The sequence below is a fragment of the Episyrphus balteatus genome, chromosome 2, assembly GCF_945859705.1.
Source record: "Episyrphus balteatus chromosome 2, idEpiBalt1.1, whole genome shotgun sequence".
Lineage (NCBI taxonomy): Eukaryota > Metazoa > Arthropoda > Insecta > Diptera > Syrphidae > Episyrphus > Episyrphus balteatus.
Genome location: NC_079135.1, coordinates 54,303,936 through 54,324,353, shown reverse-complemented (window position 1 = coordinate 54,324,353; position 20,418 = coordinate 54,303,936). Strand labels below are relative to the sequence as shown.

Below are 20,418 nucleotides of genomic sequence, written 5' to 3'. Positions count from 1 at the left end.
AATAATTAAATTGAAGAAATAATTTTTTACACACACTCAATATTATATAAATATATATCTATTATATGCAAACAAATGAGTTCGCAAGACGAAAGTATGAGCTAAATTATTTTATTTTTAAACAAATTGAAATCATGTACTGAAACAAATATTATATAAAATTATCTATTAACTAACGTTTATACCTAATATTGTACCAATAAAAAAAAAATATTTAAATATATACAACAAAAAGCCATGCTTAAAATTTGCTTCTACAATTGTTTTCTTTTACGAACGATTAAATCTCTTTCTTAGCCAAATAAACAACCGACCTCCACTTGGTGATGCGAAGGATTTTGGTGGAGATTTGGATTTTCTTTGCGATTCAGAAGGTGTTCTTGGTTGTGGGGGTTCTTGGACGGGTTTGATTGCTGGTACCGGCTTTGGTTCTGGATTTGGATGTGGTTCAGGCTTCGTTGCGGGTATGTTCTTGGTTGTCGACTCAACTTCGTGTTCTGGCTCTGGGTGAGATAAATCTACCCCGGGAGTTTCTTCAAATGCTTGCATTTCTTCCTTAAAAATAAAATAAAAATTAAGTTTTTGATAGAGTTTAAAATTTTGTATTTAATGAACTCATTATAATATTTATTTTTTTTATTTATTTATTTATTTGTTATGCATGCATTTTAAGATAGAATATCTTATAAGCTAATACAAGCATTTATTTGTTAATTAATCATAGTTAATATACAATTGGAAATATAAAAAGGTGAAAAGGCTTGAAAGTTTATTTGTTTGAAATTCAAATTTTTAAGATACATTATAAAAATAATATTTTTTTTTTTCATTAATCAGAAATTAATAAAGTTCATAATGATTATTTATTATTCATTTATTCTTTAATTATAAGAAAAAATTATATTCTGCTGAAAAAAAGAAAAAAATTGATGCATTTATTTTTAACGGCTAACTTTATACTTTTGGATTATGAACCGAAATCTACAGTTATTAAATAAAAATTCTCACAGCAAATTAAAAAAAAATATGATAAAAATAAATTTGATCTGTAGCGTCAAAGAAAAAACAACCAATTCATTTCACACAAAAATCAACTTTTTTTTTACTATTTCGATGATTTCTCACGTTTTCCGGTAGAAATTTTGTTAGAAAATTTTCGAAAAATAGGGTAGAGTGGCCTATTTGACGCCGTCTCCATTCTCCGGCCACCTTTCGGAAAATCCGTATAACTAGTTATTTCGTAGGCTTTATTCCAACAGCATAATTAATAGTGCCAAATCAGGAGAAAAAAGGGGTAAATCTCGGAATGAATGTTAGTATAAATTTTTTTTGCTCAATATCTTCCTTTTGCCATTCTATAACATATCTCAAAAGTCTAGAAAAATCTCATGTCCGCTTGTCGCGATTTCAAGGTCAAAACAGTTGCAAACTTACTACCGAAAAACCCTTTAAAGTTATGGTAGAGGAACCAAATATTGCATGAAGGTTTTCATATCCATTATTATAGGAATCAAAAAAATGCAATGACAAAACAATTCATATCTAAGAAAAATTAGTATTTTTTGAAAAAAGGGGAATGTTTGGGATATGGACTAAAAAACATTCTGGTACAATCTTGGAATTAGTGCTAATAGGCTAATTTTTTTGTTTCTATCTTTGTTTGGATATTCTATATCTTATGTCAAAAATTTAAAAAAATCTCATGTCCGCAAGTCCTAATTTTGGAGGTTAAAGTAAGTTAGGTGCAGACTTAAAAAAATTAGCAAGAAAAGTTTAAATTTGTATATAGTCCATTGAAATGTTACATTAACCTTGCATTTTGGGTAGGACAAGATTTTTTTGTATATGTATAGGGGAAGTACGTCCAATATGACATACCATAAGCTTTTTCGTCAATAAAATTATACCCATGGTGTATAACACAATCTTTGCATTTTTTATTCATTTTTTAGTACTTATTGTATTAAAAAAATAAAAAAAATTAAATAAATTAAAACTTTGAAAAAAAAGTATCGAAATTCATTTTGTCCATATCGTATGGACAAAATGACATAGGTCATATGGACAAAACGACATATCACATTTTATATGCAAAAATACAAAAATTAGTTGGCAAGTGTAGATTTTCAAAGGAAAGCTTACTTGAATCCACCTAATCCTTTGTATAGGACTTAAAAAATTTGTTGGTGTCCAATATGCTTCACCTTAATGTAGCCTGCGGGACACCGAATGTTTTTGATCTTGCAAACCCGCCCATTTTGTTTTCATTAGCAGCTTAAATGCCCCCCGCATCGCCTGAACCATGATTGGCGGTCGGAAGTTCGCTTATACCCCATTGACATATTTAAAGTTAAAATTTAAAAAAACAACAACAATTTCTATGAATTTGAAGGTATGTCGTTTTGGCCATGTAGGTAGGGTATGTCATTTTGTCCATATCGTAGTTTTCACACATTTTTATACAAAACACTGTTTTAAACCCTGATTTCATAAAAAAATATTAATAAGTTTTAAACTTTAAATTGTAAACTGTTGTTATACCCAACAAAATATTCAAAAAAGCTACATACAACTCCCAAAATAACAAAATTAGTCCAACCCCATAAAACATGAAATAGCTCCTATAAACACACTTAACTTTATATTTTTGGTTTGGGGCTGTCAATTGAGTTGTTATTTTGAAAGAATTTCAAATTTCATTGGTTTCACCTACTGTGATAGGAGTTACATGTGGTACACATTTCAAGTTAAGGCTGCTATATCATATTGGACATGATTTAAGGGTATTTTTTAACACTTTTTCCAAAAAAACTCACAATAAGTCAACCTGACCATCCCTGAGAAGTAATGCACCTTATTCATGTTGATCTGACACAAACATCTGAAATGTTGTTTTTCAATTTTTTAAAATCTGCACCTTATCTTCAAACCAGGAAAATTAGGACTTGCGGACATGAGATTTTTTTAGATTTTTGAGGGTAGTTAAAGAATATCCAAACAAAGATTAATGAAAAAATTAGCCTATTAGCACTTATTCCTAAGATGAACAAGAATCTTCTTTAGTGCATATCCTAATATTTGCCCCTCCATCAAAAAATACCATTATTTCGTAGGTATATATATTTTTTGTAATGTATTGTTTTGATTTTTAATAATGATGGATTCTAAAATCTTCATGCAAAATTTGGTTCATCTACCATAACTTTTAAGGGTTTTTCGGCAGTAAGTTTGCAACTGTTATAATAATATGAGTTGACAGATGAAAAACAGGTATAGCTTTTTCCAGAGACGTCAGATTATCTTGATTTTAGATTTTTTGGAATCAGCATTAAAAAATACCTTGAAATCATGTATCATATGTGTATATAATACCATAGCCTATTTTTGCTAATTTTGAAAATCTCCATTTCGCGATTTGACCTTGAAATCGCGACAAGCGGACATGAGATTTTTCTAGACTTTTGAGATATGTTATAGAATGGCAAAAGGAAGATATTGAGCAAAAAAAATTTCTACTAACATTCATTCCGAGGTTAAACCCTTATTTGACTGGATTAAATAGCGAAATTTTGGAAAAAGCCTACGAAGTCACTAGTTATTAGTTATAACGATTTTCCGAAAGGTGGCCGGAAACTGGAGACGGCGGCAAATAGGCAACTCTACCCTTTATAACGATAAATTAGCTACAGCACAACTTTCCACTTAAAAGTTAAAACACAAGTTGACGACATTAAAGGGTTAGGTCAGGTGCTAGAAATTAGTATTAAAAAATAATGAAATAAAGATTTGAAGGCGAACGGTATCACACTTTTTATTTTAAGTACCTCATTGGTAATATATGGTTGAAATTTGAGCACTCGTTATAAGATAATTTATGTACTTTTCTAAAAAAACAAAAACCGACTTCTAGGGATCGAAACTTAAACTTATATGATTTTCTCATAGGTGTCTGGTCAAAACTGAACCAAATAATTTTTAGGTAGGTATGTAGTTAATGTACTTACTTCTTCGAAATCTTCTTCATCAAGCTCAACAACATATGTTCCATTATCAACTGTTTCTTGTATGTAGTCTCTTATTGCTTCAGTCTCTTCCAGCTTTTCATTTGTTACCCTTACATTATAATCCTGAAAAAGGTTTATTTCCGGATTGATAGCCCAATCAGGTTGAACTATAGGACCCTGAAAACAAAATATTTTTCAAAAATTACCATACCTACCAATTTTTGAAATGTTTCATAAAAATAATGAAGAAACTGTTTGCAAAAAGCATAAAGGATTAATTACAAAAAAAAAATATCAGCTAGAACTGTAAGTAAAAAAATTAATATCAGCTTTGTTGTTTCTGCAACTCAGTGTTTTCTCATTTTTCATTTTAAACCGCAAAACAAAAACAGAATTTACAAGTATTTGTTTAGGTTTTGTTTTGCTAATAAAGTCTAAAAATGAGTAGATGATGAACTGTAGAAAAAACTGGGCTTTCTTTTTTCGTACGGCAATCAAAGAGTGATCCATATATTTTAATGATAAATAGACAGCACATTTATATTAATAAAAAAATATTAATTTAATTCTTTACACTTTGTATACAGAACATTTAAGAATAAACCATTATTTATATAATTAATATATATGTATATATTTTAATGAAATTACCTGTCGGCGCATTCTTTGCATCGAATTTTCTCTTAAATTCGATTTCACACCGGGACTCCGTCCCAACACCGCTATAGACTATACACAAACAAATTTATTGAAGCACTAAAATGTATGTATGAATGTAGGTAATTAATTATAATAGATCTTACTAAAATATTCCCGAAAATTGTAATAAATAGAATGCACATGGTTTCTTGCACTAATAACTGCATGTTGATTTTAAAGTGTCTTTTTTAGTTTAATATTATGTAGAATTAAAATAACTTGACTATTATTACAAGATTTGACAAATGTACAAAAATAAAGTAACCCGTTATCTGCAAGAAATTTTAAAGAAGTGCAGCCAAGCTAGTTCCAATAACGAACTTAGAGTAAAAAAAAAATAATGTTTCTTTTTTACAAAACGTTCTAGTACAATAATATTTTTACTTGCGATATAGGTACTATAGGGCAAGTTTAGGATTCGTAAAAAAAATCGAACTCGAGATAACAATTTTACATGACATTACGATGATGGAGAATGCCAAAAAAGTGGGTCCGGCAATTCTGTCTGTCTGTCTGTCTGTGTGTCTGTCTCTATCTGGAGCTGCAGCCTAAACGAGTGAAGTGATTTTCTTCAAACTTGGTAGTTAGCAGTTTTTGGTGATTCCCTAGAGGGGAAATTGAAATTTTTTTTTATGACCAAAACTAACGGTACCTGCCATATAACGGAAATAGAAAAGTTAATTTTTTTCAAAAACGGCTCTAACGATTTTGATTAAAATTTGTGTGTGTAGTACTGCACATAAGAGCCAACTTATTAAATAAAAAAAATATTTTTTGTACCGTTATTAACGGTACCTGTCATAGAACGGTTTTTTTTCGTTTCTGAATATCTCGTACAAAATTAACCCGATTTAAATGAAAATTTTTATACAAAAGTGTGTAACTAAAGATAATATTAAAATTTTAGAAAATTTTCAAAAAACGCATTTTTGGTTTTTTAAAAAATATTTCAAAATTTTTTTTTGAAAAATCAATTTTTTGAAAACGGATCAATGAAAAATTTTGAAATTTAGTTTTTATGTGTAAATTATTTATTTCTTCAAAATGGCATACCAACTTTTTTTTTGAAAAATGTTAAAAAAATTTTATACATAAGAAATGATTTTTTTAAAAAACGGCTCCTACAATTTTCGAAATTTTTTTTCTAAAAATACCTTTTTATACAAGAAATAAAATGGCATATTTTTTTTTTTTTTAAGATAATGTATGACGGAGTTTAATTAATTATAAAAACCGATTTAATTTTTTTATACTACTTATGAAATTTCTTCAAAATATCAAATTTTAAATTTCTTGAATAAAAAGCTTTAACATTATAGTTACTTTAAGCATGAGAGCAAGTACGTGCGACCCCAGTCGTTCAATTTATTTTGTAATGCAAACAAATTGAAAATTGCCAACAATTTTTTTTACTTGCGATATAGGTACTATAGGGCAAGTTTAGGATTCGTAAAAAAAATCGAACTCGAGATAACAATTTTACATGACATTACGATGATGGAGAATGCCAAAAAAGTGGGTCCGGCAATTCTGTCTGTCTGTCTGTCTGTCTGTCTGTCTGTCTGTGTGTCTGTCTCTATCTGGAGCTGCAGCCTAAACGAGTGAAGTGATTTTCTTCAAACTTGGTAGTTAGCAGTTTTTGGTGATTCCCTAGAGGGGAAATTGAATTTTTTTTTTTATGACCAAAACTAACGGTACCTGCCATATAACGGAAATAGAAAAGTTATTTTTTTTTTCAAAAACGGCTCTAACGATTTTGATTAAAATTTTTGTGTGTAGTACTACACATAAGATCCAACTTTTCAAATAAAAAAAATATTTTTTGTACCGTTATTAACGGTACCTGTCATATAACGGTTTTTTTCGTTTCTGAATATCTCGTACAACATTAACCCGATTTAAATAAAAATTTTTATACAAAAGTGTGCAAGTAAAGATAATAATAAAATTTTAGAAAATTTTCAAAAAACGCATTTTTGGTTTTTTAAAAAATATTTCAAAATTTTTTTTTTCAAAAATCAATTTTTTGAAAACGGATCAATGAAAAATTTTGAAATTTAGTTTTTATGTGTAAATTAATTATTTCTTCAAAATGGCATACCAACTTTTTTTAAAAAAAATGTTAAAAAAATTTTATATATAAAAAATTATTTTTTTTAAAAAACGGCTCCTACAATTTTCGAAATTTTTTTTCTAAAAATACCTTTTTATACAAGAAATAAAATGGCTTATTTTTTTTTTTTTAAGATAATTTAAAACGGAGTTTCATTAATTATAAAAACAAATTTAATTTTTTTAAACTACTTTTAAATTTAAATTTTAAAAATGAAATTTTAAATTTCTTGAATAAAAAGCTTTACTTTAAGCATAAGAGCAAGTACGTGCGACCCCAGTCGTGCAATTTATTTTAATTTGTAATGGAAAGTAAGTGCATTAAAAAACAAAATTATTTTTAAAAACTCTAGTCCCAACTATTATACCTATGCAATGCAATATTAAGGGAATTTGATTCTAAGTTCAAAAGCAGTCCGGATTTTTTAAAAATTTTAACCGAGGTTTTTTGGAATTTTTTTTTACGTCAATTGGCAAGAGTACGATAACTTACGCTGTGGAATATAGTAACGGATTCTTGTAGAGGTCATCAAATACATGCCTTTTTTTACTATGGGAGGGGTTTTTTCTGCCCCGTTAAGGAAAACAGCGCAGTTCAAAAAATAAGAGACAAAAATAAAAAACAAGTGCAGCAAAAATTAAAATTTAGAGGAAAAAGCTTAGTTACAAAAAAAAAAGTTTATTAATATTTGTTCAACACTTCGAATTTAAATCATAAAGAGAAAATAACAGTTGAGTTTATTTTTATTCTGTTTCTTTTATTAGAGTAATTCAATAAGCTTGCTTCATTTACATAGGTTTCCGTCTTACTTTTATTAAAAAAAAAAATCATTTTTTATGTTTTAATTTGAGATTTATTTTTTAACTTAAAAAAAAACTCTCTCAAAAACCGTTTCACTAAAAATAAACCATTTGGTCATTTTCTTTATTTTTTTTAATACATCATATTAGATGTTACTTTTGCATATGATGCGTGCGATGTGTTACAGTTGCATAATGGAATTAGAAACATAAGGGACAGTGGCGTACGTTGAGTTGCCGGGGCCTAGGGCAAGGCTAAATTTTGGGGCCCATTTGATATAGAAATTAAGAACAAATAAAAAAGTACGTATACGCCCACAGTACACATAAAAAGGTAATATATTCCGAACTGACATTGGTCGCCAGATTGTCAAAACATGACACTTTGGCGACCAATGTCAGCTACCGAATTCTTAATTGTTTAAAATACCGACGAAAAACGCACAAAAACCGATAAACCACGCACACCACTAATTTTTAAACAATTATTTACCATTTTCCGCGATGAAACACTAAGAAAATTTGTTATTTTTCAATTTATAATATTTTTAAATGACATTTTATAAATTAAAACAAAAACAAATTTCCTGTTTACTGCGATTGAAATATAAAAATTAAAGGCTGACCTGACAGATTGGTGCCCATTTTTGACAAACAAATTTTGACAACGTTCGGAATATATTACCTTATTATGTGTACTGTGGTATACGCCCTACTCTTTTTGGTTGTAAGTAACTAGCTGACCCGGCGGACTTCGTTCCGCCTTTTCTAGTATTAATTTCCAATTTATGGCTTTGTAATGTGTTAACCTTTTCCAATACAATACAAAAATCGGGCCACAACTTGATACTATGTGGAGCACAAATATAAAATTGTATAAAGTATTAAGAAAAGGAAATCATTTGTTTGACAGCTCTCAAAAATTTTAATATTATTATTAAGGTATAACAACATTAAGTCCTTAACAGATCCTATGGAGTTACAATAATTGTGCTTTCCCAGGCGATCGATATGTATGTTATTTGCACAGGTTTTTTGCGTCAAATCGAAAAAAAAAAGTGTTTTTAAAAACAAAATCTTATGTGTCTCGAACTCCAATCACTTGCAGTCGCTACTAAAATTTGATATTTTTTGGCTATTTAAGAAATTCAAGAAGTAGCGATTTTTTTTTGTAAATTTATGTGGTCCTCGTTACAGATCAAAAAACAAATATTTACTATTTTGAAACGATTTCAAAGGTTATATAATTCACAAATATACAAAAACTGGCTCTGGTTTTAGTTCTGAAATTTTTGCAAAAAGTGCCTAAATCGATGAACCCCGCCAGCATAATAGAAAAATATGGGAGTCGTACGAAATCCCCAAGAAAAAATATCACCATGGAACAAAATCTCCAAAAAATATAATTCAACTTGCCAATATCTCCAAGAGAAAATCTCCATGGACAAAATCTCCAAAGAAACAATTTCCAAATCTCCAAATCCCTAATGTCCAGTTCCTACTACTAACACCGTTGCTCTTGCGGCATGGAAATGACATCTTTTTACCGTTATGACATAATAACGATTGTATTTTTGAAGAACAATTTATGAAGGCACTTGAAGTTTTTCAAAATTATTAATAAATGGAAGTGTCTGTTGATTTTCATATGTTGTTGATGGAATTTAGTCGAGTCAAATTAGACATAAAATTTGTAAAATCTCGGAATCCAGGGAAAGTCGATGCATCTGAAAAACGAGTATAGGGCTGCATTAGAAAAGGGTCAAATAAGAAAGTTAAAAAAAAAAATTTCACCGCTCTCGATTACAACAGTTTTTATGGACCGTTAACTGTCATTCCGTATGCAAGCGTCAATCGGAATTGTTGTCTCATTTTAGATTTTGATCAAACTTTGTAGGGATGTTCTCTAGGACTGTAAGGAAGCAAATCCATGATGATTTAATTTTAAGTTGCGTGTTTTCCCCGCTACCCGCATTCGAACTTTTTCAGAAGGTCTTTTTTATGTTATTATAGCTTTGCGTCTACTAAAGATATCTTTTTGTTTGAAACGCCATTTTAAAGCTTAAGAGTAGTAATTTTTGAATATATATTAAAAAATTACGTAGTAATTATCCCTGAATTAAAAATAATTTTTGAAAAACTGGTAATTTTGCTGATTTTTCATGGTTTTTGACTGGCTCCAGAACCTTGGCTATTATATGTAGGAAGCTTATACTTACCAAATATTAAATATAGATATTTTTCAACAAAATAAATCTAAAATGAACTCAATGGCTGTACTCCTTATGTAAAAATTTTAAGTTCAAAGTATTGAGTATTTTAAAAAAGCTAATTTTTATACTGTCATTTTCTACGATTTGACTAAACGAAGAAAGGTGAAACTTACAGTGTGTTAAGCTAAGAGTACGAACTAAATATATTATTAATTTCATGCTTCTATCTTATGTCAAACATAGTGCAATCATAGCCTTAAGTAGGGTTTTTTTTGGCTTTTTAGCATTTCTGCGAATTTTCAAACAAGCGGTACACTAAGAAGATATGAAAATAACACAATTTTATTTAGAGGACTTAAAGTTAAAAGTTTCAACTTAACACACTGTTAGTTTCATGTTTCTATCTTTAGTCAAATCGTAAAAAATCATAGTATAAAAAAATATTTTTTTCAAAAAACTCAAAACTTTGAACTTAAAATTTTTGCATAAGGAGTACAGCCATCGAGTTCATTTTAGATTTATTTTGTTGAAAAATATCTATATTTAATATTTGGTAAGTATAAGCTTCCTACATATAATAGCCAAGGTTCTGGAGCCAGTCAAAAACCATGAAAAATCAGCAAAATTACCAGTTTTTCAAAAATTATTTTTAATTCAGTGATAATTACTACGTAATTTTTTAATATATATTCAAAAATTACTACTCTTAAGCTTTAAAATGGCGTTTCAAACAAAAAGATATCTTTAGTAGACGCAAAGCTATAATAACATAAAAATGACCTTCTGAAAAAGTTCGAATGCGGGTAGCGGGGAAACCACGCAACTTAAAATTAAATCATAATGGATTTGCTTCCTTACAGTCCTAGAGAACATCCCTACAAAGTTTGATCAAAATCTAAAATGAGACAGCAATTCCGATTGACGCTTGCATACGGAATGACAGTTAGCGGTCCATAAAAACTGTTGTAATCGAGAGCGGTGAAATTTTTTTTTTTAACTTTCTTATTTGACCCTTTTATAATGCAGCCCTATACTCGTTTTTCAGATGCATCGACTTTCCCTGGATTCCGAGGTATAAAGCTAATTTGACTCCACTAATTATGATTGAAGATGAAATAAAGGACGAAAAAGCTAATTATAAATGGATTAGGCTATGATTTCTATTCAAAAAACGAAAAAGCAAATAATTATGTCCAAAACAAATATGTATATGATTTACTACTTGAACACATTTTTTTTTTTTTTGAGATTTTGGCTTGGAGATTTTTGCTATGAGGATTTTTTCTTTGGAGATTTTGCTGCTGGAGATTTCAGTTTGGGGGCTTTGTGTTTGGGGATTTTAGTTTGGGGATTATGTCTTGGGGAAAACGTCACCAACCCAAAAAAATATGACTCTCCCGTTCCATAGTGAAACTGATGAATGATTTGTCTTTTGCACCAGAGATCTGGAGTACGAATCATATCATACGTTTTTTTCCTTTTTTGTGTACACAACCTTTTTTATTATAACGTTATATACGGCAGGTATGTAGATTTCACTTTTAACGCTCATTTCTTACTCCACTTTAACAATAGTATTTCTCTCATTGAAATTTGTATTTGTTTGTTCCTTTACCGTTACCGTGTAAGTAACGTTGGTGTCAGTAACCGAACAATAGCAATAGCAAGCAATCTTGAAAAAAACGAATAAAAATGAAAAAAATCCGTCTTTATTCTATGCATACATACGTCTTAATATTAAAACATTTTCTTAAAAAAAAATAAATAATTTAAAATTAATGCGAAAATTGTATTAATATTTGGTATAGTTGAAACAACTTAAACAAATTATAAGTTCCAGTTTATCATACCAATTTTCAACTGTGAGATGGTTGAGGAAATATCATTTTAAAGATTTAAATCATGCTTGTTTATATTAGCCTTGAATATGAGTTATTTTGAAACCCCAAATATTGAATTTGCTTATAACTCGACAGCAGCACCACGTACCCGGTGCAACTATAAAACAAAACCTGTCTTGAATGAACCTTATCACAAACATAAGATTTCACAAAAATCTGTCCAGACATTCGACCCCAAATATGGAATTTGGCTATAACTTGACAACAGCACCACCTACCGGGTCCAATTATAAAACAAAACATGTTTAGGATAGACCTTATCACACACACAAAATTTCACAAAAATCTGCCCAGTCATTCCACCCCAAATATGGAATTTGGCTATAACTTGACAACAGCGCCACCTACTGGGTCCAATTATAAAACAAAATATGTTTAGGATAGACCTTATCACACACACAAAATTTCACAAAAATCTGCTCAGTCATTCCACCCCAAATATGGATATCGGCTCTAACTTGACAACAGCGCCACCTACTGGGTCCAATTATAAAACAAAACCTGTCTCGGGGGGACCTTATCACACACACAAAATTTCAGAAAAATCTGTCCAGTCGTTTAGAAGGAGTAGGGTCACAAACAAACGCACAGGAGAATTATATATATAAGACTAGCTGACCCGGCGGACTTCGTTCCGCCTTTCCTAGTACTTATTTTTAAATTTAAGCCCTGTAATGTGTAAAACTTTTCCAATACAAAAAAAAAATCGGTTCACTCGGTTCGGTTGATATGTGGAGCACAAACTATATACTAAAATTCGATACATATTTAGGAAATTCAATTAGAAGTAATTTTTTTTGTAAATTTATGTGTGTCCTAGTGATAGATGAAACAAAATATTTTTTACTATTTTGAAATGATTTCATGTTTTAAATTTCTATATTTTTATCCAATAAAGGCTCTGGTTTATTAAATTTTGTTTTGTCTCAAATTATAGTTTGGTTTGACGTTTTGCAATTGTATATTGTAGTGTATGTGAAAATGTATGTGAATCCGTCTCGAAAAGAGATTTGAAAAAATCGAATCTTCTGGAAAAGTAGCAAATTTTTTTCAAACAAATTTTTTTTTGGTTGTTTTGAATTCGAAATAAGGTTCTTAACACATTTTTGTAAGTTTTCAGTAGTAAAATCAGTTTACTTTTAAACTTTCACTTTAGAACTTATGTAAGTAAGATTGTAAAATGCTCACTGCTGTAGTGCCACAAAAAGTAGCACAATTAGTTTTCAACTCCTTCAAACTTTTTTCCATAAATATTTCAAAATGGCCTTTTAAAAATTCGGCACTTCAAAAATTGGGCTTTTAAGAAATACGGCAATTTGCCAATACACTTGTGGCGACATCTCAAATTTCATCGCTGAATTTTCAATTTATTTGACATTACTTTAAATCACTCATTCTTTTAAATTTCATTCATTTCTTTTATGTCCTTTTTATATCAAAATGTAAAATGTATAAAAAGAAGGCTTGACCCAAAATCTTTCTTCTTGATAATCATCTACGCCTCGTGACTACAATCGAAATTTGTATACTTAAGCCTGGTACGCTTTTCGCGCTAAATTGTAGCCGATTACTTAATTAAACGACCCCATACACTTAAAACTTACGACTCTTTACAAATTTTAGTAACGTTTACCTATGTTAAATTTTAAATAAAGCTGATGAATTGGGCAGTCAAAATTGGGTTTGGTGTTTTTTTTTTTTTTTTTGACATGATAACGTCTAATAAATCGATGAAACCCGGCTGCATACACGAAAAATATCACGCATTCTCCCGTTTCATTACCAGTCATCAGTGTGCTTTAGATTATAATTTCATCTTAAAAGCCAAGTAATATGGAGTCAAGTCCAACTTAAGACGGTTGAATGATTTTAAACCCCAAATATTGAATTTGCTTATATCTTGACATCAGCGTCACCTTCCGGGTCCAATTATTAAAAAAATTGTCTCGAATGAACTTTATCACACACACAAAAATTCACAAAAATCTATACAGTCTTTCGGAATCCAAATATTGAATTTCACTCTTGACAACAGCGACACATATCGGGTCAAATAATAAAACAAAACCTTTCTGGAATGAACCTTTTCACACACAAAATTTCACAAAAATATGTCCAGTCATTCGATCCCAAATATGGAATTTGCATATACATAACTTGACAACAGTGCCACCTACCGGGTCCAATTATGAAAAAAAAACATGTTTCAAATTCACGGAATTTGCCTGTAACTTGACAACAGCGCCACCTACCGGGTTCAATCATAACACAAAACCTGTCTGGGATGGACCTTACCGTACACCCGAAATTTCACAAAAATCTGTTCAGTCATTCGACCCCAAATACGGAATTTGCATATAACTTGACAACAGCGCCACCTACCGGTTCCAATTATAAAACAAAACCTGTCGCGGATGGACCTTATCACACCCACCAAATTTCAGAAAAATCTATCAAGTCGTTTAGAAGGAGTAGGGTCACAAACAAACGCACAGGAGAATTATATATATAAGATAAGATATTTTTTGGAGCTCTATTAAGATAATAGGTATATATTTTTTATAACTTTTAAGGCTTTCACGGTTTCTTACAGATATAATTTTAATATTTTCGGATTTGCCGCGTTTTTTAATAAAGAAAGGACCACGCTCAATGAAACTTGATGCGAAACGTTCTGGGTGAGTACAAAAGTAGGTACTGTCTTTATTAAAAAAAAAAAGCGACAAATCCGAAAATATTGAAATTATGTATATAATTTTTCTTTCAAAAAAGCTATTTACTTGTTTGGGGCCCCTGAGGTACCTAATATTTATTATTTTTTTTAGATAAAATAAATATGGCCACCAATTCATTATACATTACACTGAAGAATATAGTTTGTCTCTCGTGTGTCCGAATTGATTCATGTTTTGCGTCGTTCATGTATAAAAAGTTGCCTTCTCTCCATTGTCTCTATTCGGGGCCCTGGGTCGTGACGGGGGCCCCGCATCTGTTCCCCAATGGTGTTTAAGCCCCTGAATAGGTAAGTTTCGCGTCTGTGATTGGTTAGCTGTTTCCAAGTGAGCATACAAATTCCAATTTTTTTTTTTTAAATCAGTGCTCTAGTCTAAATAAGTTCTCTTCGCAGAACGCTTAGATGAGATCATTCATATGATTCAATCTGCCCTTTATATCTATAGCTATCTACAGTTCTTTAAACCATTGGCGGTTTCGTGAAGTTAGTTTTAATGTTTCACCATAGTTAATTTCTTGTTGAACTGCAGCTAAATCACACTTTACTCTTCTTTCGCCATTTTCGTAAGCTCTTCTGTTTCTTATATGTCTAAGACACTAACAAATCTGATTAAAAACATTTCTTGCATAAAAAAACATTAAAGTTAGCTAAACAATGAGAAATACAAGTGTCACAATGGTCGAGTTAGAATCTTTTTAAATAAAAACACGGAATGCCAAGAGTTATATTTTTAATTCAGTTTTATTTCCTTTTAAAATAATCGCGAAGACGCTCATCGAATCGACTATTTGTTGTTTGGCTTATAGACCAGTGCCGATGCCTTCAAAAACATTAAAAAGTACAAAAAAATCATAGTAGAATGAAACCCATTGGAAAAGGAGGTGAATATGATAAAAAATGAAAGGAAAAATAAATTACGGGCAAACCAAGTTCGGGAAGTGGGTGGGTTATGTTTTTAATGGTAAAAAAGGTATATCTCGATTTCCGGCAAAACTACAAATCTTATAGAAAAAAGTTGTATGGCAAAGTTGTAGGTAATAAAAAGATCTACAACTTTTGTATCAACAATTTTTTCGCATTACCTCAAAATTTATGTGAAAAATTCAAAAAACCGAGTTTTTGGTTTTTTATTTTTATCTTTTTCAAAAACAAAATTTTTCTACGAAATTTGGTGAAAACTTACTTTATTATGTCCCAAACACACTGTAATTTATTTGATTTAAAATATTAATTTGTTTACCTTATTTTGACTTAATACCAAAAAAACACCCTAATTTTCAATCGAAAATTCACGTGTCAAAATATCAGCTTTTTTCAAAAAGTCGGTAAGAATTTCGTTCGTTAAAATGTCTATTTTCTGATGGTGTAAAAAAAAATTTACATTAGTATACTATAGAACATGTTCTCGTAAAATTTAAAAAATGAAAAAAAGCTTGAATTCGAAAAAATTTGTTTATCATTGTTTACAATTTTGGCCTATTTATTCAAATTTACACTTTAATTACTCAAATCTTACGTTTTTTGAGTAATTAAAGTGTAAATTTGAATAAATAGGCCAAAATTGTAACCAATATAAAAATTTTTTTTCGAATTCAAGCTTTTTTCATTTTTTGAATTTTACGAGAACATGTTCTATAGTAGTATACTAATGTAAATTTTTTTTTACACCATCAGAAAATAGACACTTTAACGAAGGAAATTCCTACCGACTTTTTGAAAAAAGCTGATATTTTGACAAGTGAATTTTCGATTGAAAATAAGGGTGTTTTTTTGGTATTAAGTCAAAATAAGGTAAACAAATTAATATTTTAAATCAAATAAATTACAGTGTGTTTGGGACATAATAAGGTAAGTTTTCACCAAATTTCGTAGAAATTTGTTTGTTTTTGAAAAAGATAAAAATAAAAAACCAAAAACTCGGTTTTTTGAATTTTTCACATAAATTTTGAGGTTATGTGAAAAAATTGTTGATACAAAAGTTGTAGATCTACAACTTTGCTAATCAACTTTTTTCTATAGGATTTGTAGTTTTGGCGGAAATCGAGATATACCATTTTTTACCATTAAAAACTTAACCCACCCACTTCCCGAACTCGGCTCGCCCGTTATTTATTTTTCCTTTCATTTTTATCATATTCCCCTCCTTTTCCAATGGGTTTCATTCTACTATGATTTTTTTTGGTTTCAAAAATTATCGACCCTGGTCTATTAAGGGGGGAAATCCCTCTGGACGACACCTTTTTCAATATTTTTTTATGAAAAACTGAAAGCACTTATTGAAATTTGGACAAAGACAAGATATTACTAACATTATTAAGTATTGAAAAAAAAATTTTTGAAATGAAAAAATAACAAAATGGCGGCTCTGGAGCCTTTCAAAGTTGACGCCTCTAGTTTACGCCGTGCAATGCACAGGTCCAGGAAATCATCTTAAATCAAAAAGGAAATTTTTTTCCGTTAGATGATATTAGTACGCATTGCATGAACCTAAATTTATTTTTTTTTATGAAAAATAAAAATTAGAAATCAAAAAAACGAAAAAAATCATGTTTTTTTTACAAAGAAGTAGTTAAAAAAAATATTTACCGTACAAATTTTATTCAACTTTTAGGTTCATGTTGTGGCCAATAAGTTAAGGAGTAATTTGCTTCAAATTTCAAGTCGATAGATTTATTAGTTTTTGAGTTACATTGCACGGCGCGGAAAAAAACTAGTTTCGAAAAAAATGCGTTTAAAGTTTTCGTTTTCGTACTATGGTAGGGCACTTTTGAGGCTTCATTTAAGGCTAAGACCACTGAAAATAGTTTCTTCGGTTGATAAATAAATTTATTACGCAAAAAAAAAATAATGCAAAAATAAAAAATTCCAGAGGGATTTCCCCCCTTAAGCGGTACTTAAGCCAAACAGCTGAATGAATAAAATAAAGAGAGAGAAGGAAAGATAGGAACAGGGATGGGATATGAATGATACAGAGATGTAGGTAGGGGAAAATACAGGGATGACAGCTCGGCCCTTACTGACTTAACCTCGATTGGAGGCTTATCAATGTTAATGTCTTCATCGTGAAGCGCTGCTAATAATTTGTTACCACCAATATCCCGCAATGGAAAATCATAAACAAGGTCAAAGGGCGAATATTTTGTTGTTGTGTTGACTTTTGTATTGAGAGTCCATTGGAGTCCACGCAGCTTCGGTCCCAATTTTTCGCATCACTCGATGATGTTCTGAGGTATGCCAAAATACTCTGGTTCACTCGTTCGGCAAGCCCATTTGCTCGTGGACTTCTAACGGCTACTTTAATGTGTTTGATTGCATTCTCGTCGCAGAACCTTTCGAATACAGCTGAAATGAAGGTCGTTCCTCGGTCGGTGACTACAGTTTTCGGTGCACCAAAGTTCATCGTCAGTTGGTCCATCGCTTCAGTCACGGGTTTGCTCTTTGTAGACTTTACTGCCACGAGAATAGAGTATCTCGTCAATGCATCTACTACAACGAGAATGTGTTCATTCCCCTTCCGACTACTTCAAAGGTATTCTGGGAATATCCATACCATATAGTTGACACTCTTTTTGCTTCGGTTGACGGCTGAAACAGCATTCGACGCATGATTTCACGAGGTTTCGATCTCTAGGAAACCAGAAATGTTGAGCGCTTCGTTGTACATATGGTTCCATCAACACCAGGGTGCCCCATGTCATCGTGACATAATTTGACGACTCGCCGTCTCACACCACGAGGAATCACCAGCAGAAGTCTATTTTCGTCACCCTTCTTGAAAAGTCGATTGGATTTTATTTCATATTCCGAAAGGTGTTGTGCTCTTTGACTCGAAACTATATTTCCTTTATTATTTTCATTATTTGCAGTAACTTCGGATCTTGCTTCTGCATTGTCCATAACCAATCATCTTGTTCGGAGGCATGAATGGTCATGATGCAAGCACCAATATCTTCAGGTTCTTTGGAAGCTTCGACTGGAGCACGGCTCAGTGCATCCACATGCTTCATAGATTCTCCAGGTCGATGTATAATATTGCAATCATATTCAAGTAGTTTTTAAAACCAGCGAGCTATGCGCGGAATAATTGGCTTGGTCGACTTAAGACTTGAAACTGCCGAACAGTCGGTGACTATGGTAAAGTGTTTTCCGAGCACATACATACGAAATCGTTCACAACCTTCGACTAATGCTATGACTTCTAGCTCATAACTATGAAACTGACTTTCGGATTCACTACATGCTCGGCTGAAATCGCGCGATTTTTTAAAATAAAACAACTAGTTTTGCTTGCAAAATTTTTTAAAATAAAACAACTAGTTTTGCTTGCAAAATCGGGATACTAAAACAAATTAAAAAATGAGACATTGTTCTAAACGCATTTAATTAAAAGCTTTAACAAAAAATATTATATATAAAAAAATAAGAAAAAGTAAGGAATGTGATACTAAAAAGAAATCAATTAACAAACTAATATTTACTTTAAAGTTTCAGAAGAACAATCAAATCGTGATAATCCCATAGATTAATAATAACATAAAATGATCACAACACCTTAAATTAAGTACACACTACATAATCAAAAGAAATTTCATTTATATATATTTCAACTTATATTTGGATGCATTTCAACAATTTTGATATTTAAATAAATGAAATTTCTTTTACTTGTGAACTCAATTTAAGGCTTTAATCATTTTATATTTTTATAAAAGAAATACCGTTTTCATTATGTGTTGAAGGTACATATTGTGTGGGAAAAAAATCAGTTTTACTAATTGTTTGTCTATTTCTCATGATTTTTTTATTTGTGAATTAAGCATGTATTTTGTAAAAAAATCGGGATTTTCGGGATTTGACGGGATTTTAAAATGCGGGATTTCAGAAAACGGGATTTAAAAAAGCGGTATTTTAGAAAACGGGATTTTGAAACTTTTTTTTCGGGATTTTCGAAAAACGGGATTTTAAAAAGCGGGATTCCGATACGCTCCCTATGGGGGACGCGTAAGATGAAGATGCAGGGCGAATGATATTTAACGAGAGCAGTTCTTAAACTATACGATTCACTGTTTGTTGCTTCGGGAAGGGGATGGAGTACGGTTTCTTTTCGATTGGTTTATCACTCTTAAGTTTTATGTTAATTTTCACCGACGCGCACTTTCCTAGTTCATCAAGGTTTTCACCAAAACAATCAGCAAACAAATTTTAAAGACAGATCAATATATGTTTTTCATCAGCCGAGAGATGATCGCCAATATCGATTTTGTTACTGTCCAAAGCAACCACTTGACATTTTCCGTTTTCGATCACGACACGGCCTTTACACAAAATATCTGTTCCGATTATGGCATCATAATTCATACGTTTATCGTCGATAACCATAAGCTCGCCTTTGAACTCACTACCGTCGATAGTAATTGGAATTTTCAACATTTCGCGTAACTTATATTCTCCTCCTGCAAACCCGAATAGTTTTTCATTGCACGGAACGACAAAGTTTTCAAAATTAAGGGCCAAGTTTCTAGGAACAAGCGAAAAACTACTACCCGAATCGATTAAAGCCACGCACTTCATATCTTTTATGTAAATTTCTTTTAATGTTTCTTGACGGACACGATTCGCGATGGTATTTACTTGGGCTCAAAGTAAGGGGCAGTTTCTTGTTTCGTGATTGGTAGTCGAACACTTTTCACAGCGAGGTTGTCTTTACGCTTGTGGGCAATTTCTCGACACATGACCGCTTTCCCGGCAGTTGTAGCACACAGGACTTACATTTTCTCGCGGTTGCCCTACTACTTGTTGTTGTGACACTGGCGCATAATATGGTGCATTGACACATTCACTCGCGCATATTCGATTGAGTATTTTCAACAAATCGGAACACGTTGGTATTGAATATGCTGAAAGCATTCTATGCAACCCACTGTCTTGAATTCCGTTTATTATGTAGCTAATAA

The 20,418-nt window shown here is 31.1% G+C and overlaps 1 protein-coding gene across 2 annotated transcripts; it reads right to left on the bottom strand.

Annotated features, from left to right (window-relative positions):
- Positions 1–95: 95 nt before the first annotated feature.
- LOC129910983 (protein TsetseEP-like) lies at positions 96–4,987 on the bottom strand. Of its 2 annotated transcripts, XM_055988604.1 has the most exons (4): positions 4,808–4,987; positions 4,656–4,733; positions 4,005–4,181; positions 96–555 (listed from the first exon to the last, which is right to left on the bottom strand). In XM_055988604.1, exons 1-4 carry the CDS (start codon positions 4,868–4,870, stop codon positions 271–273), a joined length of 603 nt encoding a protein of 200 aa, XP_055844579.1. In that variant the 5' UTR covers positions 4,871–4,987; the 3' UTR covers positions 96–270. The 2 variants fall into 2 exon arrangements, with proteins under 2 accessions (XP_055844579.1, XP_055844580.1); XM_055988605.1 differs by lacking the exons at positions 4,656–4,733; positions 4,808–4,987 and adding an exon at positions 4,494–4,585.
- Positions 4,988–20,418: the final 15,431 nt, after the last annotated feature.